Source organism: Salminus brasiliensis, chromosome 2, assembly GCF_030463535.1.
Source record: "Salminus brasiliensis chromosome 2, fSalBra1.hap2, whole genome shotgun sequence".
Classification (NCBI taxonomy): domain Eukaryota; kingdom Metazoa; phylum Chordata; class Actinopteri; order Characiformes; family Bryconidae; genus Salminus; species Salminus brasiliensis.
Window position 1 is genome coordinate 20,159,545 of NC_132879.1, and position 26,535 is coordinate 20,186,079.

At 38.8% G+C, this 26,535-nt stretch overlaps 1 protein-coding gene across 1 annotated transcript in view; it reads right to left on the reverse strand.

Annotated features, from left to right (window-relative positions):
* Positions 1-18,061: 18,061 nt before the first annotated feature.
* The window catches only part of lrrc4ca (leucine rich repeat containing 4C, genome duplicate a), an 83,635-nt gene continuing 75,161 nt past the window's right edge, over positions 18,062-26,535 (reverse strand). The window contains exon 3 of the mRNA XM_072669872.1: positions 18,062-23,102. Within this exon, the coding sequence (XP_072525973.1) occupies positions 21,106-23,049 (1,944 nt within the window). The 5' untranslated portion in view covers positions 23,050-23,102 and the 3' untranslated portion in view covers positions 18,062-21,105. The remainder of the gene's footprint in view (positions 23,103-26,535) is intronic.

Genomic DNA, 26,535 nt, shown 5'->3' on the forward strand with positions numbered 1-26,535 from the left:
TGCCTTTAACCCATCCGTGCAGTGAATACACACAGCACATGTGCCCGGAGCGGTGGGCAGCAATTGCTGTGGCGATCAGGGAGGGTAAAGGGCCTTGCTCTTGCCAAACCCAGGAATTGAACCCACAACCCTTTCATCTATAGCCTGACACTTTAATTGCTGTGCCACCACTGCCCCAAAAAGATTGTGCCCTAAATGTAATATATTTTAATCACAGTCACAGTTTTCACTTCAGCAGATGTGAAAATTATTATAAAATAAAAATAAAATACAAATAAAATATAATCGTGGTAGCCGTTGAAAAAAACATTTAGTCCTAGTATTAGAACTCATGCTGGTTTCAAGTCCTGCCCCTCTCCAAAATGAGGATTCTGAATGCCTCTGAATTTAATTCTCTGTTCTGCTGATGTAGATTCATATACAAGAAAATCAACAGTGATGGTGAGAAGGCGGAACTTAATTAAATTAATCCAGTTGATGCATTTTTTATATACCAGCAGCCTGTGGGAAGTCCTGGTACGCCAAAGTATTCAGTGCTCGAAATGGGTCAGTATGCAGCACCAGCACTGCGTACCAGTGAGTAATGGCCCACTTTGAACACTGACTACTTCTATTACTACTACTACTACTACTACTACTACTACTACTGTCACTACCACTGTTACCACTACTTTTATTACTACTATGACTATTATTACTGATTCTACTAGTAGTAGTACTTTTACTACTATTTACTGCTTCTGTTACTACTATTACTACTACTACTACTACTAGAATTATTGTTACTACTACTACTACTACTATTACTATTACTACTACTACTACTACTACTACTAGAATTATTGTTACTACTACTACTACTATACTACTAATACAAGTAATAATATTGAAATATTAACATCTAATGCCCAATTTCTCTTCTGCTATGAGAGCTTAGCCCGCCATTATTTTAATAAAAAGGAGATCTACATTCATCTTCTCCTCAAAGAACAATTTGTTTATATAATATGCTGAACTTTATTTAACTTCACTACTTGCCAGTAACCAACGCACTATTTTAAGTAACTGATATGTGCATAATAAAATGAACAGCAATATATATGATTTTTTTTTTTGTACAGATATAAAGATATTGCTTTTACTGAACTAAACTCAGTTCACAGTGATACAACAATGATTAATCACACCCTGTTTATGGCTACTGCATCACACCCTTGCTGCTGGAGCTATGTCTCCAAAATGCATATGCCTACATTTCTTCCTTACCCTCCTTTTTGACTTCTTCTAATGGATGCTATAAAGCTACAGAAGAGAAGTTGTGCACAGCAATGAATCATTTTACTTTGAAAATATAAGTAGAATAGATTCTACAAATTATTACAAATAAGAAGGTTAGATAATATCTGTAGCTAATGATGTCTACAGAGACAACATTGTTTTTAGCACTGTTTATCTCTTCAACAGTATCACCACTGTTGTAAAACAATTACTCAGCTTCTCCCATGAGGCTTAAATACACAGAGTAAGTGGGGGTGGGGACATGGGTATTGATGGAATACAGCTGTTGTTTTGTGGCATATACCTACAACCTTACATGTTAAATTACTGCTCTCAGCAGACACACGTTTAATCTGTTTTGGGCATTATTGCTTATACCATGGACACATCTTGCTTCTCTGCATGACTTTCACTTTTACAGCCAGTCCGTGACTCATTCAGTAACACTGAATAATTGAATATTCAGTCTTTGAGAAACATTTGGTCTTATGAGTGAAATGCATTTTTTCCAAAATTACATTTTAGAACAGGACATATGTGGACTTCAGGTCTGAAAATAAGATTTTTCACAAATGATTTTGCACAAAGCAAACCAACAATGTGGTACATTTTAAAAAAGAAGGAATGCACTGACAAGCAACATCTACAAAAAAACACAAATGTCATATTATAAACATCTAAACAAAGAGAAATCAGTTCCAGGACAAGACATGATTCTTCTGAGAAGGAAAAGAAGGGTTTATGACGTCTGACAAACATGGTGAGGGCACTGTTATGGTGTGGGAATGTATGGCTGCTGTTGAAATTTGGTCAATGATATTTATTGATTATCTAACTTCTGATAGAGGTAAATTGTAAAGTGCCTAGAGCTGTACTTTCTACTCAGATTCAGTCAAAACTAGCAGGGTGGCACTTCACAGAACAGATAGGTAATGACCCTAAACATATGACAAATCCAAGAGCTTCTTAAGCCAAAGAAATTGAATGTTCTTAAATGTTTGAGTCAGCCACCTGATCTTAACCCAATTTAACATGTTTTTTTTTTAACAATTTAACCACTCCACCCCTGACTTTCTCCTCACACCATGTCTTGCGCTCTTTTTGGCTGTAGCTACTCACAACACTTTTCACAGTACCAGATTTATAATCACTGCCAGGTTCAGATACTAAACCTGTGAGATATTTGGTGGGGGCTTGCTAGGCATCGGCAATCCCTCTGCAAGCTCGCACATTGCATCTTTCAGCAGTTCACACATAGCGACCGAGCTGGCAAATCACATTGCAATCACAGTCAATCACATTGTTATTGTTAGTATTTTTATCTTTTATTTTAATTGTACAGTGCTGCTGTTTTATTCAGCAGTGTTTCAGCAGTCAACAAATATTCTTTTATATTTCTGTATATCTGTATTTTATTGTATGCTTTACAGGACCCCACTGTAAATTAGATTTTGTTTCAGTGGATTAAACCCCTCAACCAACCCACTCGTTTGTGTTTGTTACTGCAGCTGAGCTTGTTTTCTGTTTGTCCTTTCCTTAATGAAATTATATGGTTTAAATCTTCTGCCTCCAACAAGTCTTAGAGATTTAGAGGCATCACTAGACTTACCAGACACAAGACAAAAAAAATAAAAAATCTGGGACAGACTGTGTAGACCATGCATGTCATGCTGCTGTGTTATTCCTTGGGAGTCCTCATTCTGTTTGATCTAGAATCAATGACATAACATCGCTGGTATGTTTATTTATTTCTGATTATATAAAGAGTTACAGTTCATTTTACAATCTAACCTTCAAATGTTTAAAATACACCAACGCCCAATAGTGAATGCTGTACCACATTCTTGTTCAATGTTCTCAGAAGAAATGATCATCTCATAGAGAATCCTTTCCTGCAGGTGTTCTTAATAAAGCTTTCTGGTGTGTTTTGTGAGGCGCCTGCGGGGCAGTAGCTCCACCCTCAGAGTGGCATAAATCTAGCAGCAGGGTCCTGGTGCCCAGCCACAGCTGTCTGCCTGTCTGTGATGACTAAACGCCTCTGTGTTTCTCTCAGCATGGCTCCAGACACCAAGCCTCGCTTCTCAGTGCAAACACGCCGGGGTGAGCTGTCACACGTTCACCTTCAGATCAGATCAAGACCAAGGTCAAGAAAGAAAAAACGTCAGTTTGATATGAATACCATAATCATTATACAAAACGTACCCTTCATCCTTTATGAACACAGGATCTGCCTGAAGCTCTGCAGCTGCTTTTTGCACTATCATTAAAGTATGATTGTTGCTATTGATTGAGTAATCTCCTAATGATGTTTAATCAAATGTTTTAACTTTTTAAAAGCTCAAGCAGTAGAAATGGACCTATTGGGCATATGGTGTTAAAAAGGAACATTTAGAAAAGCTTATACACTCTTAAACATAAATATGCTATGAAGAGTTCCTTGGGTAGTGCCATAGAAGAACCATTGTGTGCTTCCATAAAGAACCATGCCATGTTCTCCTACCACTTCTGTTGACCGAATCAACTACAATTCCCAAAATTCCCCATCTCATGATGTCACCATCACATCACCTACCTAATTTATTAGACATTACAGTCGCTTAGCTGCACATCTTATTTTTGTAGAAATGCTAAAACACTTATACTGTGGGATCCTCAAGCTGATGTAGCAGTCATGTCACTCCAGGAGAAGTTTACTTTCTTCCCTCTCTTAAAACATTCTGATCCAGTTAAGCACTTTGTTACTTTGGTAATAGATGCTTCCAATGTCGTAGGAGCTGTCCTGTCCTGTCACAAAATAGTTGTAATCTTTTAAAATTGCTCCCGATCACTCACACAAGTTAAGCCCTGCTGAACTCAATTATGGAACAGGTGATCGTAGACTTCTAGCTATGAAACTTGCATTAGAAAAATGGAGACATTGGCTCAAGGGAGCTACAAATTCCTAGTCCGTACTGACCATAAGAACCTTGTATATCTACACAGCGTGAAATATATGAATGCCCACCAAGCCCATTGGTCACTCTTTTTCTCTCAGTTTCAGTTCACAGTCACTTATCATCCAGGTTCCTGTAATACTAAAGCTGATGCTCTATCACATGTTCACAAAATAGACTTAGCTGACCCTGTTTCGAGATTGTACTGCTACCCAGTATGAATATTGCCCCCATTAGATGGGATAAACAACCTAAAGCCACAGTCCACTGATGTGTTGCATCCTGGCTTGGTGGAGGACTTCCACAGTTGACACCAGTCTTGTCCATCGCAGTATCCCAGAGATATCCGCTGGGCCTCGTCATTGGCATGGCCCCGTAGCTGTCCCAGGAAGAGGACACCCAGGCTGTGAGGATTGTTTGTCCCGAGGTGTGTCAGGTGGTTGAGGTGTTGGTTGTTGTGGTCGGTTGATAACTAGATATGCAACATGGGTTCTCCCACCACTTCTGTCAATTGCATCAAGTGCAATTCCCATAATTCCCCATCTCACAAATTCACCATTACACCACCTACCTCAGCCAATCAAGAACAGTTCTCTTTTTCTCTCCAGAATAATAATCACACAAACCTGTTTCTCATCTATATAGCTTTGTATATACACTTGTTCGGTTTGCAAAGATTGGCCAATCCTCACTGCATACCTAGTGTTTTGCCCTTTTGGATTTGTTTGCTTGGTTGTTTTTCTCTCTGGTTTTGGATCTTGGATTGTTCATGATTTCTGGTTTTCTCTCGCCCATGACTGCTCTGTTAGCTTAGCTGTTTTTGCCTTGGTTGATTGCCTGTTCTACTGCTTCTGTTTCAAATAGCTTATATTAATGTATTCTTATCATTTTACATCTGCAAGCATCTGATTTGTCACCTCACCGTTAAACACACTTGACCCAAAAAATACCAATGATTGACCCTGCCCACTGCGACCCTGACCAGGAAAAAGCTAAAAAGAAGATTAACACTTTACAATACTGTTTCGTAGTGAAAAGGTAACCATGCAGGCCCTAAGCAGGTACTAATGAATAGTACTGTATTAACACCTTAATCACTACAATTAAGTACAAAGTAGAACTGATGAATCTTACATATCTACTGGAGAACTACTTACTAATTATTTCTCCTTCGTAATAACTTCTCATTACCATTAGTTGCAATGTTTTTTACCTTTAGTGTGATAGTTTAATAGCAGAGCAGTATTTATGCAGAGCAGTAGTTATTATGAAGGAGACATAATTAGTAAGTAGTTCTCCAGGAGATATGTAACTACAAAACAGGACTTTAAAGTGTTACTGTTGGTTAGATGGTTGGATAGATGGATGGAACTAAAAATGGTAAATCAAAGTAGAAACAGCAGTAACAGTTGCAGAAGAATCAAAGATCTATTTTGTGTGACACTATTGTTTTTGTTGCACATTTCTGCAGTTTTGTATTGTGCAAAGGTCACAAAGAGGTTCAAAAGATTTGTTGGTAGCTAATATTTACTTCAAATGTGCACTGGCCAGAATAACCGACTTGCACCCAACTTGAGCTTTGTAAGCTATGTCACATTTCATAAGAGCGCAGATGGGCACAGATGGTTCATGCAAGTGCTCTTGCGTCCTCAAATGTCTCATGGCTCTGCATGACTCTTTACACTGGGGCATTCAGTGAGATCTTCTCATTAAAACTTTTGGTTTGGTTTTTCAGGTCATCAATAATAAAGTTATTGATAATAAATTGACATATTGACATTGACATGTTGAAGTATCTTTCTGCATATTCATAATAACTAAAATGCCACTGTGAAGGTCATAACATCATACGGTAGTCATAACATTTTTGCTGTATCTTCAGTTCATAAACGTTTGGATATGTGTAAAAAAGACCCAAAAACAGCAAAAATAGATAACTTGTTTCCATTCTTAGATGACTGTATAAGATAAAGTGTTTATTTTCCAGTTAAACATAAGCACTTGGAGCTTTTGTCCAAGATCCAGTAGGTGCTCTGGCCTGTTAACATGGAAACAGCCACATGGAAACAGCCATTGATGCCATTTCTTGCTTCTCATTACGGACATAATGTGTAATGATTAAACTTTTTTTGCCACATTGCCCAATATACAGTGTACACAGATAAGCAAAAGCATTGTGACCTATTTTTCTAATATGATTTGATTTTTTCTGTAAGGAAAGGAGGCCTTGTTTTGTGCAGGAGATATTTTAGTAGACCTCAATGAATGCAAAGCACTGCAAATGCAAGAGATACTGCATTACTATTTGTCACAGAATGTTTTAATCACAATTTGACATGCTCCAGGGTTCTACTGCTGCCTCTGTTAAATCCTCCAACTCCCTACTACAACTACAACTCCCATAACAACCCTGAACTGTTTCCTTCTCACAAGAATACTAACACATTTACCTGTTTCCCATTAGACCTGTTTGTATATATAGCTGTTGAGTTCTGTTTGCCAATTTGTGAAGTATTGCCAACATTTCTTATTGTGTACAGTTATCAACTGTTATTGTTACTCTGTGTATGATCTTAGCTTTGATGTTCGTTTTTTTCTTCCCCCTTCTTGTCTTGGTAACCTGGTTATTGTTGCCTCTCTGGTTTTGACCGTGTCCTGTAGTACCACTTTCCAACAAGTGCAGTAGTAATTCTAATAATATTCAATTTTCATAATTCAATATTTATTGTCTCTGAAAAGGCATCACCTAACAGACCTATCTGAATAAATTCATACAATAACATAATGCCTAAACATATTATATAAGCTTGAAAATGACACACATGTCAATGTGTGTCTCGTATTCCCTGTACAAAGATTATTATAAATCAACAGCTGTTAAGCCTTGTGACCTGCATGATTTCTGCAGAGGACATGGTTTGCTTCCTCTCTGCTTGTTTGCCGTGCTCTTAATTAATATGTCTGTCTGTTTTCCAGCCCACGGGCACAGAGATCAGAGAAGCTTCTAACGAGCCTCTCTTTGTGGCCCATTTCAGCTATGATGATTAAGGATATTTGAAAATCTGCACAGGGCCTAAATATGAAAACACAACCAGCATGTATTTTGCTGTGACTGTTCCCGTGTCAAGCTTACAATGGCTATTTGCTCTATAGCAGACTGCCAGCTGTCTCAATTGGAGCCACCACAAGTTCAATAAAGACAGTCTTGTCTGAAAAAAGCAGTCTTCATCTAGTCAAAATGGGTAGAGTAAAGAGAAGGTTGAATGACAGCACCTTTACACCCTGTAATGTTTGCCTGCTGATTCTGGGTGATGCCTTTAAGTAATCGCCTGACCCTCTGTAAATGAGGAGGCTTTATGGAGTTTGATAGTAATGTGAATCCAGGAGATCCAATCAGTCAGATGGTCAGTATTCATGGGAATCCTCTAAGAACTGTGCTCTCACAGTTATCTAAGATTGACTGCAAGCTGGTCAGATACTTGAGGCCTCTATAGTCTATTGATACTGTCTGTAGACATGTTTCTCTCTAAAATGGTCAGCAAAGGACCAAATGTCCCATATCATGGAAAACTGAGTTGTCCTCACTTTTTCAAGATAAAAGAAAGACTTTAATGATGTAGGTAAGCTCTATAATGGTTTACAACATTACCATAAAAACTGAACAACAAAAATATTGTATGGTGTCACAAAAACAGCATAACCCCTTAAACAGCCTATGTCAGAGTGAGAGTGTTCTTACATACTTCTGTTACCAAAAAGCACCACCAGTGTCTACAGATGTCTAAATAATATGCTTTAGTGTGTAATAAACCTTGCTGTTTTTTGAGGTTAACTATATTTGTCTAGTCCACCTGCAGCAGGTTATCTTACATGACATGAGGAGTAATTATTATAAGCCAACACATTCATGTGAGACTCACATGAGTCAAACATAAGATGGAGTGGGTTTGTACTTGTGTCATTACTGGGTCCCAATTGCCCTTCTCAAATGGGCCCTATCTTTACAGCTCACCCTAATCTCTCACGGGCCCCATCTAGGCCTCATGTACAACCAAGGTGGGGGTCATGTTTAACCCCGCCTGGCCCTACACTGACCCTGGAGGGACCCTGGTGGGCATCCCTATGTGAGACCAACATGGAACCCATGGGCAAAACTAGTTCCCAGTTGGGCTAACCAATAGTGTTTTAACCCTCATTGCAAAATAGAGAAATTTACATTTATATGTCTGACAGTTACAAACCCTAACTGCTAACAGAATTCACAATTCCAAAGTAACTAGTTGTAGCAGCTCGTTCTTTGTCCAGGTTCTCTGATTGCCATGCCATGAACAAGAACATGATTGATGATGGTTCCATGTATCTCCACTGTAAATACATAGTCATGCTCCTTATCTTCTTCCTTTTCCTGTGATTTATGCGTCTCCTCTTACAAGCGTTCGTCATGTGGACCTTACTGTTTTCTGATTGATTGATTGCACTTAGAAATATGTGTGACATTCGTTAGTATCTGTGTTCAAAAAGGAGATAGCAATGTTTTTGGCATGGCAGCATAAAGATAACTATTTTGTAAAGAAACCTGTGTTGAACATTATGCAAAATATTTTTAGGTGATGTGTTTTGCATTGTTACACATAAAAACCTAAAAAAATATATATAAAATACAGTACAACAACATCTGAAGACATCTTAAGATCTGAATAGATCTTATATAGCATGTGCATGTACTTACCTGTATAGTATAGTATGTATAAATGAATGACTTTAACCTGTTGGGTATATCAATGTAATATTAGACCCAAAATACATATCTCATACATTGGAGTTTGTACCATACACTTACCAATGTAATACTTAGAACATTGGGACTGTAAAATATTAGTTGAGATCCAGATGGAGTTTTACATTTTTGATCTGACAGCAATTAACATTGTTTGTTACCACATTCCTTGATCAGAGACAATCCTCTTTCTTTCTCTGAGCTACAGATAATTCTGAACTCCCTGCCATTTTCTCATGTGTACCAAAAAAAGCTTTTGTAATGTCATTATTGTTCACATTGGAATGCAACAGAGAGAGACAAAATGGTGACAAATAGACATTTATGAAGATGAGACAATAAAATATTTGGCAATATTTCTTTGGGGAAATGATTTGCATGCATGGGAGAGGGAAAAATGCAAAAGGCTATAATTAAATTAGCTCAAAGCTCTGGAATGTTTTGTGGTGGTCCTTTTGCTTATTTGTAATTATGTGGCCTTCGCCATTAGAAACACAATGGAGAATGCATTTAGAAAATGTGACTAAGCAGAAGTGGAATTTTTTAATAACGTGTCTGAAATCTGAATTGCGCTGAACTTTATTGCATTTACAAATCTGAATGTGCTTCCCGAATGCTGCACCAGGGAAGATAATACTAAAGCCTGATATTTATCGCCTGAAATGAATGGAAAAGTTGAAATGAGTCACTTCATCAGGATTTTGTGCCAAGACAGGCTTGTGTCATGCAGCTAACAAATATGCATGCCCAGTGACCCACAAATATGAACCCGACTCTGCCAACAGCAGGACATATGTGTAGCTAATCTTGGTGAATGGTGTATGTGGCGATGGTCTGACTTCGGAATTAAGCGCCTATTTATTCTCATTCATCAAACTGTTTGTCTGCCTCCAAATGTTTGCTGACGGATTGAAGCAATGGATCCTTTCCAGCTCTTTTCCACATGATTAGATGGAACTAATTATTCTCACACTCAGTCTGGAATAAAGTAATTACCTTCCTCCTAATGAAGAGAGAAAAGATTCCTGCTAGTGCTCCATCTAGCACCCCTCATTCTCTCTGGCCCCCCTCAAACATTTAATGAGCATCCACAAAACTGTACGGCCTACAAATAAACAAAATATGCATGTACTGAACAGCAACAGCAACTCGATGAACAACACATTTGTTTTACCTAAGGGAGAGAGCAGCACATTGTTGTTAATTGTTGGATTGATTAATGAGTGTAATTAAACAAGGAAAGGGATTAATGATTGTGGTAAAACATGTGGAGGAGGAGGGTAGCTGGGGTACTGATGTAATTATGATACAAATCACCAGCATAAAAATGAAAACATGATTAGATTGGGTTATTGGTATAAAGAGACAAAGCTGATGTCCGTTACTGCTTCTTACTGTCTACTTTTACATAGAAACCAGAGATATCCTGATTCTTTAAAAAGATGCATAGAACAGCCACCTTCATCTAAGGACTGTGCACATATAAACAAGATCTGAGAGTATGTAAATGTTATCTGAGAGCCATGCAAGAACCGTTCCTTGATCTTCATCTGCAGGAGTGCATAATCGATTGGAACTAAACATACTTATAGACCCTTAACCCTTTCACAAGTGAGTTCTGGCTTTCTGTGATGTTTTTTTTGGCACAAGCAATGGGAGTTATAGAAGGTGACCACTGCTCAGCAGCTCAACAGGCAGGAACTGTGCAGACAAGTTTAGGTCAATAATACTGTTTTTTATTATTATAGCTGTTTTTTCTGCGTGGTGATACTTTATTAACTTCAATTCATGTATTTACTGAATCTGACTGATTAAATAAAATGTAATTTCAATCATATGAACAATGCAAAAAGTTGAAATTCCACCTTAAAATATCAGCACAGTTACATTCTGGTGCCTGTAGCTTCTGCACCATTTAAGGTGGAATGAAACATTCCAGAAAGAAGCTAGTACTATAGAATAACTCCAGCCTCATGAGTGCAGCTGTGTTTGTTAAACCCCTTATCACTTCAAGGCTTATAACACAGTAAGGTGTATCATTCAGTAACTACAGGGCCTTTTGTAGAAACTGGTGGGGCTATTCTTTGGTAATAGAAGTTTGTAATAAAGGCTTTTTAATGGGTGTCCTGAATTGCCACAGTCTAATTTTGATGTTAGACATGTTGTGCTGAGCTTATGTAACAATATCGCTAAATTATCAGAGACATGGCTGACAAAGCAAAACATTTCTGCATTGTTTAAGCAAATAACAATAGAAAAACATATGTGTTTTGTGGATTTTGAGCACAGAGGATAAACTAGAGCACAGAGTTAAATGAGCAAGCGTGTTACTGATATGACAGGTCGAATTTATATTGATTAACACGGGTGTTGCTGTGTTTTGGCAGTGTTGTAGATACATGCTATGTGCTGGGGGAAGCAGGTCACGTACAAAAGCTCTACACTGAACACTCTGAACAACAATCAGGGACCAGCCATGGGAAATCCACTGGTAGGACTGTGCCTCCTAAGTGGCTAAAGGTGACAAAGGATACATATATTAGCTATTTTAACTTTCATGTGTAAATATTATGTCACTTTGGTTAGAGTGGAAAATTGTCATATGCAGTTTTACACAACCATTAAAACCCTGTTTTATTGTCTATATTGTTATTTACAGAAGGATTTTCCTTTTATGGTGGGTTTATGAAAGAAATGCTCAACTAAGGTATATATTAGGCTGTTGTTAACACTAACTTTGTAATTATTCCTGAGTCTTACAAGACAGTGTTGCTGTCTTCTTAGTGTCCTCTTGGTGTCCTCTCAGCGCTGCACTGTTAGCTAGCTGAATAGATTATAACTGGTGAGTTATGCTTAGCTTTTAGCCTAGCCCCTGCCCCTGCCTAGCACCTTGCTTTTCCAGGATTGGCTTCCTCATGTGGCATCTTTAAGTTCCTCTTCTGATGTGTGGATAGCTTTAGTCTAAGGTGGTTCAGTTTCTTTTCAAGGAGATTGGCTAGGGATTTAGTCTAGCATGAATTCCTGCTCACTTGCCTGGAGCTTCCACACCTGACAATTTTGAGTTACCCTTCTGTGGACATTGGCACAGAAAAAGCTGTGGTCATAAGGCTTGGTTTGTGTAGCAACCCATATTCCCATAACTAGCAGAGCCTGGCTGTGATTTTGGGGGCATGAATAAAATTAGTCAAGACAGTTTTGGGGTTTTGAAATTGTTCTATTTTATAGCCCTGTTTTGCTTAGGCTTTTTAATGAACAGACAACAGTGTTTGAGGTTCACAGTATATCATCTCCATGTACTGGACTCTTATTATTCAACTTTCCGAAGGTAATTAAAATTTTCCATCCTAGGATACATGAAGAGTGCCAAACATCATGTGCTACACCTACATTTCATAGAATATTGTTTGCTAAGAAACCTTTCAAAATGTTTTTGTGCATGTTCTCCCTCACTCGTGCACATAATGTACAGCATATAGAAAGAAAATCAATAGTTCTGAGTCACATGCTAAGGTATGGCAGTGCTGAAGTCTCACCTCAAAGGCCTTTTACTGAACGGTTCATGCTACGCACAGCCATTTTAACTCAGGTGCTTTTCCAACTTGAATCAGCACAGACAGTTGGTTTCCATGGAGGTGTATCTGGGGACACGTGAGGATGTGAACAATGAGTGAAAAAAGCCTTCGATCACTCTTTCTTTATTGTCTTTTGTTTTGGCAAACAGCTATTCAGCTTAAGGGATTGTATTCAGACAGCATGAGACAGACAAGAAGGCCTATGAAGAACCTGCAGTGGTTCATAGACAGGGCAGAAGTTGAACAAAAGGTGCTGGAGCTCTGGGGAGGTGTTCTGAACAGAGACACATGCAGTGTACGCAACACTACAAAGGGCACACTATGAATTGTAATCAAAATGGAAGGCTTTTTAATTGTTGTGAAATTATTTGAACACATATATGTCAGTCTACTTCTGCTCATTTTTTTTGTCAGGTTGAAACAAAAACCCTGTTATCTAGAGTTTGGATAATACATGGCTAGAAGCATTCCAAGCTGTGTCATGGATCACACACCTTTTATATAAGCACAAAAAGGAGAGGAGATAGTTTATCCATCTGTCATTTACTTTACAGACACTTGCCACGGAAAATCTGTGGCTTTACAATGGACCCTGTGTTAATGAATAAGGTGTTTTTTAACTAACAACTTTCAATTTTAGTGTCTCCAGTGCTCTTTGACCACATGCCCATGGTTAATAGATGAAGCAAGATAAGTAGAGGCTACTACAAAACCTTTTTTGACATATAGCTTGGTACAAATAATGTAATATGCATCATACAGACATATTGTTTATAACATTGCTGTCCAATGAAAACCATGTATCTGCATTTTTTTTGTTTTCTCCATGGTTTGAACCCTGTAACTGCTCTGTAAACTGTGTAAATAATACTGGATGAATGGACCAGTAGAAATGCTCTAAATTACTTGGAATAGACTCTTATTTTACATTGACTTCCATTCAAAGTTAAGAACATTGTTGCCTTCTCCTATGAGGTCAATATTTTGGAGATACGTGTTTTTTTTTTTTACTGGACAGTGGTATCTATGTGAATTGAATATATATGAATATATACTCAATAATGGATATAATGTGTATCTGCAGAAACATTTGGTCACACATTGCTGGTCTTTACCATCTAATCTTATATCTCGACTTATATAGCGTGTCGGGCAAGTATTGTGAGGGTATTACACTAGCGTGTGTGTATGTGCGCACACATGTTCTTTTAATCATCTGTGTATTCTACATCAATAGATAAGGCAAAACTGTATCTTGCTTAAAGCAGCGAAATATCTACAGTCGGGGCTGCCCAGGAGCACTGTTGCCAATGCAGGCAGAAAGATGCCCTCCAGGGCACCAGAAAACAGCATGTTGGCTGGTAGTGGCAGGCTGTTGTAGGTCTTCTGGGAAAGTAGACAATGCTGGCTTGGCAATTGATGGCCTGATGATGTCCTCTGGGATCCTAAGCAACATACTTGGGGCTGTAAGTGGCATAGATGTGATATCCAGGTTATGTGGCAGCACTGTTGAAACAATCAACAGCCCAATGGCAGCCTCCAGGCTGCAGCGTTAAATGGTGGCACCTTCTAGAAAAGAAGGCCGCACCAGAACTTGGGATTGCCAACCCTGGCCCCTCTTCACTGCCTGGTGAACTTGATCATTGCTTGGAAAGGAATCTATCGGGCAAACCAAGAATTGTGTGTGCAGGCTGAAGTGTGGCTTCAGGCAGTTAGAGAGGGGAAACATCTGGCACTTCTCTAGCGTGCTCTGTAGAATCATGGGGGCCATTTCATTTGACCCTGCAACTGTATCCAGCAGTGGCGGATCACACATAGACCATAGGAGAGAGGATGAGAAACAAAAGGCATAGAAAAGAAAGGGAGATGGGAGAAAAGCAGCTGTGTTCTTCAGTATACCAGGCAACATTGCCGTCCCATATAGCAACAAAGTAATGCTCTCCAATGCACCATGCATCTTTCCCACATGGTAACAGATTTCTGTAGTTTTCACAGCATTATTACTGTATATTGAATACATTCTGACTGTACACCCTGAATACAGCATGTTACTGTAGCTCTGTAAAGCATCATGGTTAAAATTCAGTGGCTGTGATTTCAACAGTAAACATATTTTATTCGATAAATCACAATATGGTCATTTTAAGCAGAATAACAATCCATCTTTGTTAGTTATTTTTTTTTCATTATTTCCAAAGAAGGATGTCTTTACATCCTCCATATAAAGACAATTATAAACACAGAAAGCTACACTAAGTTAGATGATATGTAGCTGAAAGTCTTTTAGATAAACATACATATACTAGTGGTCTGTTACCTCAGCTTGCTAACATTACTAGCCTAGCCTTTTTCAATTCATTTCTTTCAGTTGGTAAACAGTCTGTGAAGATGCCCCCCTTCTATGGTACTGCATTGCTACATAATGCTAGTGACACTGCACTGTGTGAGAGAGAAACGTTATATAGAGATGTGCCTTCCTTATAGTGTGCATCGACATAAAGAAATTGTATGTGAAATTTTGATGGATCTTGTTACACCACTGGTGGCAACTGATAAGTGGTCTATATGGGATATTCCACGTTTTCTTCAGATGTGCCATCTGGTCTTCCTGAATCTTCTCCATTATCAGTCAAATGGTACTGGTATAGTGTTAAATTTTTACCTGTACAAAAGTCAATACTTTTCTTAAATAGACACAAAGAGACCACAAGCATGTGAATTGGGATGAGAGTTCAATCAAGCAAATCCAAGATGACCTCAGGATGACATAGATAGTCCTTAAGAGATCAAGATTTACAAGATCCTGTGGTAATCAGGTCTCCAGACAGTTCTTATTTCTTTCTCAATTTCTCAGCTGCTTAACATTTAAACCAATGGAGAAGAATAAACAAATTAGGTAAGATGATGGCAGCTCTGCCACATGAGCAATACATACCTAACCGAACAACTTTCATATTAACAAAGCCTGTAAACCTGTGAATTATAAACAATTAAATTTATTCCTGTAAATGTGTGTTGAATGCTATGCTATTATATCTACAAAGGACTAGTGGGGTCCCTGCATTAAGGATGTTCTAAAACTGAATGAATAATACCAATGGACATGTTGCCATTTTGAGTAGACAGCTGTCAAGCCGGTGCTCCACTCCTGACATTATGAGTTGAGTGTGTAAGTGAAGCCCTCCCTGACTTGCTGTAGTCGAATATCAACTCTATTCAGTTTTTGACCTTCACAACAGAGGTAACGTCCAAAGGTCCATTTAACTATGAAACATTTTGACAGTGGCTTATCAGGGACAAAAATTTAAGAAACATACAGCTTCCTCTAGGGCTCTGTGATGTTAACCTTGCTCACCCATAACTGCATCGCCGGACATCAGAACAATCACATTCTCAGCTTTGCTAATGACACAACAGTTGTGGGGCTCATCTTCAACAATGAGACAGCTTAAAGAGCGGTGGAGACAAAAATGTCTCTCTTAATGTCACGGCAAGACAATCTTGTATTTCAGAAGGATGCATCTCTGCAGGATGACAGTGGAAACAGTGTACTGCTTTAACTTCCTGTGGGTGCACATCACTGTTACCCACTCCTGGTTCCTAAACACCTCCTCTTTTGTAAAGAAGGCTGGTGCAGACCGGCATGTGTGTAACCATTCTCAACTGCTTCTACAGAAGCATTATAAAGTGCACCCTGACCTCCAGCATGACTGTCTCATATAGAAACTGCTCTGTCACAGGTTCTGAAAACTGCCCAGCACATTTTTGAGTCAAGTTTTCTTGCCATCAAGGATATCTAAACCAAACGTATATAAGGAAAACCTGCAGCTTCAGAAAGGATCTCTCTCACCGTTCGCATGGACTGTTATCCATACTTCCCGTCTGGATACTGGCTACCAAGCACTCAGGCCAAGTTCTCCAGACTCATCAACAGTTTCTTCCCCCCAGGCAGTCAGACTGCTGAACAGTTCTGCCAGATGGTCCTCAGTTACTTAGCTAGAACACTGAATCCAAATGAAGACAGTTTTTCAGTTTTTGCAATTTCTAATAATATTAATAATATTCAGTTTAAACCCAGCAACAAGAAAAATGCAATTTGTTGATAATATATAAAGTATATAAAGTGATTTTGTAGTATATATATATATATATATATATATATATATATATATATATATATATATTATATATATATATTCTTTCCTGGCAAAACGGATTGTTGTGCCAGATTCTTATCAACAATTAAACTACATGCATACAACATGGAAAACCTGACTTTTCACAGTTCCTTTCTGAATAGTAGCCTGGTGAATTGCGCTCATTCTCTCTCGCTCTCAGGTGTTCTCAGCTGATGCACTGTAAGGCATGCTGTGCTCAATGATTTATGCAATGTGCCTGAACACAGGAAGGGAATGAAACTCATTCATGCTGCAGGAGGAAGAACAGCCACCTGCCTCAGTTAAGCCAGAAAATTACTATGCATTACTAAGTCATTTTTCCCCTTTCTGGTATCCCCTACTTGCAAATTAAAAATGTCCAGGAGAATTGGTATGCAAACATTTTGACTGTGTTCATGCAATTTGTGAACGTACTTTCTAAAAAACAGCTTTAATAATTAAGTCTGTGAAAAATTTACGCTTGGCGTGTTTGGACATATGATGTTAAAGGTAACACCCCCCCCCCCCCCCCCCCCCCTTAATTATCTCCTTAACTTTTAGTAATTTCAATCCCTCTTCCCCCAATATTATACACTGCTTGGAGGTTATCCTTAGTTGCCAGTTCTGTTACATCAGCTAACTGATACCTGCACTCACTAGCATCACAACCAGTGATGGGAAGAGGAAATTATTTATTACTGCACTGTAGATTTAGCCTAACATGTATTACTATAGGGACCATAAGGTTTAATTATGCTGCCTGGGACGGAGGGCTGTGGCATCCCAGGGATCGAACATGCACTCACACACTCTCTGTGCTGTTCCATGCACACACACACAAATAACTTTACTACCTCACTGGACTCAATATTTGTTGCACACTGCATAATTTGCACACTACCCCCAATTATTTATTGTTCTCTGTCTGTACTGTGTTGTATTGTCTGTCTGCACTTGTATTGTGTTGCACTTGTGTTCTGTATGCACTGTGTCTATGTTGCACCATGGTCCTGGAGGAACGTTGTTTCATTTCACTGTGTACTCTGTATGTAGTTGAAATGACAATAAAACCCACTTGACTTGACTTGGCAATCTCCTGATGATAGGACTACAGCTAGGCTACACCATCCCTATATAATAATATCAGATGTATACTGTAGTAGTACTGCAGTTTTACAACTGCTTTAAGATTTTGAATTTAAATTCAAAGTCATTGATCATTCAGCATTATAAAGGCATTTGACTTAAAAGTAACACAGCAGAAAAAGCAGGCAAAGCATGGAAAAATCTTCAGACAATTTTGAAGCTTTCTTTCCGCTAATGTAATAAAAAGCAGACAATACAGAAAAAAACAACAATAGTTTATTTGTAACCTTATTTTGTGTATGAACTACAAACTCTGGTTTCTATAACCAATCTTCATCTTTTTTAAAGGTCATGAAAGTATGCTTACATGAAAATCAATTCTGTAGTCTTTTACCACATGTTTCTCTTTTTCATCTTTTAGAACAGGTTGGCACATGTAAAATTAAAATCCTTTTTTTTGCGCTTTATTTTCAAAATGTATTTTTATATAAATCTACCACTAGAACAGCATTCCTTCTCAGAGAAGAAGAAAAGAATTGTGTGGAACAGAGAGAAAATATCTTGCTCCTTCTTCAACCCAAAGCAAAGAGATGCTTACATAATGAGACATAAGAAATAAAAAAGAAAGCCATCACACGAGAATTCACCATAGAGCTCTTTAGAAAGAACTAAAAAAAGGAATCAAAGCACAATCTTGGGACAAAGGGACAAAGACTTTTCCAATGAATGGGATTCTAAGACAATGATCTAAGTCTCCCAGTCCACAAACAAAACCAAAGTCGATGAAACACACAACAATGATGTGGTTTACCACTGTGCCAGAACTCAATGCACTCAGGATCTTGTTATATCGTAATCAGTTTTTTCAGGGTTGGAACCATTAGATCTGAAATAAGGTTTATAACAGCAGCACTGAGGAACAGTCAATTTATATCAAACGCCTTTTCATTCCTTTTTTTAAATGTGCCCTGGTTTTAATGGCTATGCGGGTGGTAAAGTAGAACCGTGACATTATCTGGGATTATTTATATTGACTTGATACACCAGAGCTTGTGAGCAGTGCCATACCTTTCCAGTGGATTCGCTGTGTGTCTGTCAGTAGAAATGCGTGTGTTACTAACTATTGTCTGTCTCTGTGGACTGATCAAAGCTATGATCAAAGCTTGAAGATCTTTGCTGTGAAATTTCATTTTCAGCCAAGATGTCCAGCTGGGATTTTGAATGAAATGCAATGTAATTTCAGAAATAGTATAATTAATGTTCCAATCTCAAAGCATCAGGCAACTGTATTATGTCCCCACAATTAGGAAGCTGTTAATAAATCAGATATTACGTTGATTTCAAATGGTATACAGCTTTCTAAGCGGCCTTATGGACTAGAGTGAACTTCAAACGAGTCTACTCTTGGCATGAATGTGGACCTCTCTGTGCTATTTGACTCTGAATACATTTAAAGTGTCAGGCCAGTGCATACTCGTGAGTGCCCTGTTAGCTATTGCTTTCTCTATCAAGGTCACTGGTAACCATGGTGACAGTGTTAGTCTATTCTCAATTCATTACTATCATTTATACACCCCCCCAAACACCCTCTACATTATTAGCAGTAATTTACTGGCTACACTCTGCTTGACAACTCTGTATATAATAAGTAATATATCTTTTTCATCAATTGACACTTTTTTCCTTTTGTTATGAATGCTTATTTGATCTAAACATATTTAATAACAATGGCCTCACCTGCTAAGGTATCTGACATGAGTTAAAGAGGAAATTGGAGGAGTAAAAAAAAAAAAAAAAAAAGCAGCAGTTCCCATAATCTATAAAGAGACACCTGGGGCATCTTTGGAAGCCTTGGATCTGAAGGGCACTAGCATTGCCCTCATATTTACGGCTTCTTTTTTCATGTTTCAGGCTTTGAAGGGCTCCCAGGATGGAGCTGTGTGAAGCTGTATCCACGGTGAACCCCATGACACATTGATTAAAATGGAAATGGTGCCATAGATGGGACACAGGTGCAACCCCAACATCTGCTCGAGGCTGCTGCCACATATCCCCCCCACACACTCCACCCTCTCATAAGACCCAGGCCTGTTTCCTCTGGGCCGTGCCCATAACTGGCATTCTATGGGCTGTGGTAATGTGTTAATGCAGAGCAGACAGATCTCTGACACTGATTTAGAATTTGTTAAGGTGGAGGTGTTGTGACAGACAGGGGCTGTGTGGAAACTGACTGGGGAGTTTTGGCAGGAAAGTGTTAGATGCATTTTGCATTAGTGGAACTATGGAAATATAGTTTTTTTTTTTTTAAATTAAGCATCCCAATAGCAATGGTATTTAGTCCACAACTGGGCTTCATTTAACTTTAAAACCAATAGTAAAATAAAATACTGAAATACTAAAATACTTTTGATTATATTTTCACTGTATTGCTGCAAGTTAAATTCAAATAAGCACAGTGTGCCCATAATGGTAATATTTCCATAAATCTGCATAATTTTGTCTAAACTGTAAAATAGATTGCACAGACCTCAAGTTCTTGACATTTTTCCTGTTTTTAAATGAGGACACAGCATGCTATGCACCAAATCCAAAGATGACAATGTCAATTGCCCATCTGCGTCTAATGTGTTTGAATGGCAGACTTAATGAGGTAATATGTTATTATCAGATTTCATTAATAGCAGACCAAAGGGTTCAGGCCTTCACATTACCAGCTCTAAAGATACATTAAATCCATTATGATTAACATTTTCGCACTAAATAAATAAAGTGTTGGGGAACAGCAACAACTGAAACTGAAAACCCATGAGAAAAGCATGAGCTTTAGGTGCTGATGGACGATTGCTGGATCATCATATACGGAATCAAAGATTCTGAGGATTTACATAGAGTTTCAAAGCAAATTAGTAAACCAGTCTGCCTTACCAACCTTATATATATATATATATATATATATATATATATATATATATATATATATATATATAAACAAACAATGGAGAAATAATTGCTGACAAAAATAATTGCAGAATACATTTTTTTCTTGAATTAACCACAATAGAGTTTTTTTTTTTCTTAAATAAATAACTTCTGTTAGGTAAAGACACTTTGAAACCATTGACATACCCTAGTTCCCAATGTCACTTAACAGCCTTCATCATTCGCTTTTTTGTTTCGCATGGGTCTGCCATGTCATCAGTTCTTTGAGCCATCTTCTTTAGATTAAAATGTCATAGTGTTCTCTTTGAGTTTGTTTTAAAGTTTTTATTTTTCCCCTCTTAATTCCCATTATGAAAAAGTGGTCAGATTTGGGTCTCTTGTACATTGTCTTTTGAGCTGGCCCGAATAAGCAAAGGTTCATGTGCAGAGCTGTGTATGGAGTTGATGGTGGAGGCGTGATTGTATGCTGTCTTGTAGGTGTTGTAGTGGTTAAGATGCTCATGCTCAAGAGGTGGCAGAGTCAGATGACCCTCCATGGTTGGCCCACCAGTGACACAGTCTTCGTCCACATTGATGATCTCGATGGTTCGCGTCGGTGCGTGGTGGTTCTGCTGGTGATGCTGTTTGCGCATTTTGTAGAAGATAATCAGCATAACTGCAGCCATTAGTGTGATGGCTACAAAGCAGCCAATGATGATCTTGGTCGTCTTCATCACCTCATCCAGAGTGCTGATGGAGCCATCGCCCACTGTTGTGACTGGGATGGTGTAGGTTTTATCAGTGGCCTTGGTTGACAGCGGTGTCCGGGCCGTTGTGGTTGTGGTAGATGATGGAGTGGAAGGCGTCTCCCACACGCCAGAGGAAGGAGTAGGACCCACCTTCTGCTGCACTGTGGTGTGTCCTTCATCATGTGATGGCTCTATGGTCTCCACAGTCACTGTGGTGAAGTAGCTGAAGCTGCTGTTCTCTGTTGAGGACACGTTTAGTGTAGCAGAGGCCGTGGTGTTACCTGCTGAGTTACTAACCATACATGTGTAAGTCCCTGTGTCCTGCATTGTGACATTTGTAAAGTTCAATGTCCCATCATTGAGCACGGAAATACGCACCTTGTATGCTCCATGTGTCATGATAGACCCATTGGGTGTAATCCAACTGACCGAGGTCAGTGAACTTGCCCGGCATTTCAGTTCCGCTGCCATGCCTTCTGTCACATTCAGATCAGCAGGTGGCTCCACAATAACAGGCGCATAACAGTGGAAATAGTTTTGGTCGAGCTCACCAATGTAGCGCCCCTTGTGGCTGGTCGGGGTACTGCATCGGGCACAGCAGCTGGTATTGGCTGGTACCATTTCTTTCAACCACCAGCTGAGCCAAAGGATGTCACAGTTGCAATTCCATGGGTTGTGGTGCAAGTGCACCCTTTCCAAGTGGTGTAGTGGTGTGAAGAGGTCATGAGGGAGCAGGGTAAGGTTATTGTGAGCCAAATTCAACTCCACAAGTGACTGAAGATCATCGAAAGCATTTCTCTCAATTGTCTGGATCTGAGCATGCATCATCCACAGTTTCTGCAAGTGAACGAGCCCTTTGAAAGACCCTGGTCGAATAACCGTGAGCTGATTCCCTGACATCTCCAATTCATCCAAGCGTACCAGGGGGATGAGGTTAGGGATCTCTTTCAGGTTACACATACCAAGGTTCAGGTAACGCAGGTTGCTCAGTCCTTCGAAAGCACCTTCAGAAATATATGAGAGCCTTTTCAGTTCACCCAAGTCCAGCCTTCGCAGCGAGGGCACTCGGTTGAAAGCATAGGATGGTATGCTTTCAATGGGATTGTTCCTCAGCCATAGTTCCTTTAACTTGGACAGATACTCAAACGCTCCATTTGGGATAGTAGTTAACCTGTTATCAAAGAGTTCCAGTGTGTTCAGACTGGCCAGCCCATTAAAGGCTCCGATCTCAATGCTACGGATGTGGTTCTTGCTGAGCTGCAAGATTTCCAGGTGCCGTAAGTGCTTGAAGCTGTCTACCTTGATCACTTGGATTAGGTTCTCTTGCAGGTTTAGGTACCGGGTGTTCGTGGAGATGCCGTCTGGCACATCTCGCAGGCCGCGACGTGTGCAGATGACCTTACTGAACTGATTACTGCAAGAGCAGACGGACGGGCAGGTCTGAGCTCTCACCAAGCCAGCAACCACTAGTAGCTGCAAGGCCAGCAACAGCACAAGCAACGGGTCAGACAAGGCCCGGTTCCACCTAGGACCTCTCATCGTCTGCTGCTGCTGGGAGAAGGTCATCTTGTTCAACATTCATAATTCGTAGGCTTGCTGTCCACTCTTTGGGGTGCGTTGTAATGGGCAGGCTGCGAAAAAATGAGAAGGAACTTAGTTAGTTAGAGTTCAACAACAATTTAATCTCAAGCCTGGCTATGTATGCTAAATACTGTAGGATGTAGGATTTATCATATTCAAATCTGATACTACAATGTAGATATCATGTAGTCCATATCTGTAGATGAATAAACAATTTACAAAATGAGTTTGGGATTAGAACATTATTAAGACACAAAACATATCATTGCAATTGCAACTCACATCCAAACTGGATTAAAAAAGTCATAAAAAATTGGACCTACACAGTGGTCCAATGTAAATCTTGTAACATTTACTTGTTTTGATTCTTGTCTAGAGTCTTTTGTCTAAGTTTATTTTGAATTTGCTTCACATGATAATTTGAATTTTTATTACTATATCAAAATTCTTTTTGGAAGTGCATCATGGGTGACCTCTGTGATGCTGTTTATATCTACTGCCATTTGGTGTGTGCTTAGTGTTTTCCCACAACACTTTCTATCTCATCCACATAAAGCAGAAGCTCTATAGTGGGCTCTGCTCTCCTGTTTTCTCCTGTCCCCTGGCAGCAAGATACAGGCAACCATGTCAGCCGGTGGCGCTTGATTTATTTTTGCAGACTGGGGGGTCATAAATAACTGTGGGACTTGCCACCTAGCAGTCCTTCAATCAAGCCAACATGTCTGGAGAGTTCTGATTACAACTCTGAGAGATGCTCAGAGGCACGGATGTGACTGGACTGGGAATAGAGCGCAGCAGCGCGGATGCATGTTGGGCAGAGTGTTTGGTCGGGCCAGGTGATGTTTGGAATCCTGCTGCTCTGTGTTTCTCTGACTCCTCTGTGTGTGTGTGTGTGTGTGTGTGTGTGTGTGTGTGTGTGTGTGTGTGTATGTGTGTGTGACTATCAATTGAGAATGAGCATTGCATTTACTGTACTTTCGAGTGCACTGTATGGAGGTAAGTGTATATGTGTGTGTGTACGAACTACTGTAAAATACAAAGAAATATTAATAAATATAAGTTTTCTTTTCCTGTATGTACAGCCCCTTGGCTGCATACTGTGTGTGTGTAGCTTATTTGTGTGTACCGAAGTACAAATTGTATGTATTATGTCCCTTGACAGATTATGCGTAGGTTTGTGTAGCACAGCTTCTGCTTTAGCCTGGGCCTCTGGTGTGGAAGCTACGTTAAATAGAACACAAGTTCATTTGTTTTCTCGAGTCAGCACTAGGAACAGCTCACACATTTTAGCCAGAGGAGGGCCACTCTTTTAATGTAACCACAGAGTAATTGCATGATTACTGTGACTATTAATTCTGTAATTGCAAAATGGGTTCCCTTAAAACCTCAGAAAGCCTGAGGGCTAGAAGATGCGTGCAAGAGACAGTGGCATGGCTGACAGAGATCATTGACACAAGAGATCACACACGAGAAAATCACATTATGTTACATTGTTGATAATTATTTAAAATTAGGCCTTGTAGAAAACATAATTAAACATAATTGTCTTTTAGACTGTGGAGCTAAATCTGATACAGTAGATGTAATAGATATGCCATTGATTGAAGGAAACAAAATTATTTCATATTACACTGACACGTTCTCTGTTTATTACTATTACTCCATGTGCTGCAACTACACTACTACTTCTGTAACTACTACTGCTACTACTATTTAAATGACTACAACAACCGCTATTCCTACTAGTACTACACAAATTATACAAAGGAATGCATGATAAAATTTAACAGATTGAAATTGAAAGGTTTTTTTTATTATTATTTCTTTTCAGATTTGTCAAACATCAGTCATGTTAGATGTTCCAAATATATTTATTTTTGTTGCTGTTTGCTGTTTGTACATTGTGGCTAAAATAAATGTGCCAGTGTTTGACCTTTTTAAAAGCGCTCTTGGTTAAAAAAATACTGTGCTTGTATGAAATTTTTAGTGACTGTTATAACTAGCCCCTAAAACTGTCACAATTGACCATTTGAAAGGGGTCACAATTGAAAGGGGTATTGGCATGCTACTAAATTATTCATAAAATCTTGGTACTAGAAACAGCATTTGCATTTGCATTGTCAGCACAATGGCATGTTGCATGTATAAACAATATTAATCTTGCACAAGTACTTTAACATTGATATAGCAAAATATTTAAATGTAAGGTTGTCCCCTACTTTTCCCTAATTTCTATTTTCACAGATGCTCTTTCAGAGCGACTTACAGAAGTGCTTTGCTGTCTGCTCAGAAAATATCCCAAGCTAGAGTGAATAGGCTATAGGTAAACCAACACATAGAATTATGTAGCATTTGTACCTTAAAATAAAATCATTGTAATACTCCATTGACTTTTAAAGGACAGCATCTCTGTTGTTGCTGGGGCTCGCACACTGCTAACTGCACAATATAACTATGGTGAAGCTGGCAGAAAATGCTTGTGTGAAATGCATAAGCCGAGTCTTATTTGTATAAAATCTACAATTTTAGCCTACAAGCTTCTTTCACTTTCAATGACAGTTCTGTATCTCTCATTATATCCAGAAAAGCATGTAATCTTGTCCTTTAGGCGTGGCTCTAAAATACAAGGAGCCCAGAAGAAAGAAAGAACAATTCTTGCATAATGCTGCTTTACCTCTGAGTTTAGAAATGGACAACAAAGTCAGTACTGAGTACGGGAGTCTTTTTTACACAATACACAACAGCTACATACATACATTAAAGTATGCCTAAATGTCCAAACCATTTAGTTTAAGACATTTAAATGTCTTTAATAAGTGCAAAATTAATGTGGAATTAATTGCCCTTGATAGAGTGGGTCTTTGGTTAGCATTTGAACTGTTTGGGACTCCCAAGTAATACTATTATTACTACTACTACTACTACTACTACTAATACTACTACTACTACAACTACTACTACTAATAAAATAAAATAATAAAAAAAAAAAAAAAAGCTTTACATGTAAAGAAACAAACCATGGACTTCAAAATGCGCAATCAAATTCAACAGAAGGAAAGCAAAAATTGGCTTTCTGCAGAAATCCCTCTGCTCCTCAAACAATGAGTCTGGCAAAATTGGATTTAGTACAGGAGAGGGAATTAGATGAAAAAATGATAAACAAACAAAAAAACGAACAAAAAGATTTGATTATGACATGAATAAATTTAAAACTTTCATCCCCATAAAAGATGGCATGCTGGCAGAGACTTGTTTGGCTGAAGGAAAAAAGAAAGCAGTGAAGCCTCTAAAGAATCAAGGCATTGTGGCACGATTGCCAACAGGGTAAATAATGCAAAGGTGGATCCTATTGTGGCTGACAGCGATGCAGGCACATGTGTTCCTTCTTGCACGTTAGCTCACACAAGGACCAGGCAATAAACAAAGACAATAATGGTGTACGCCTACATCAAGAGATGCATTATGCACAGTTTTAAAAAAGAT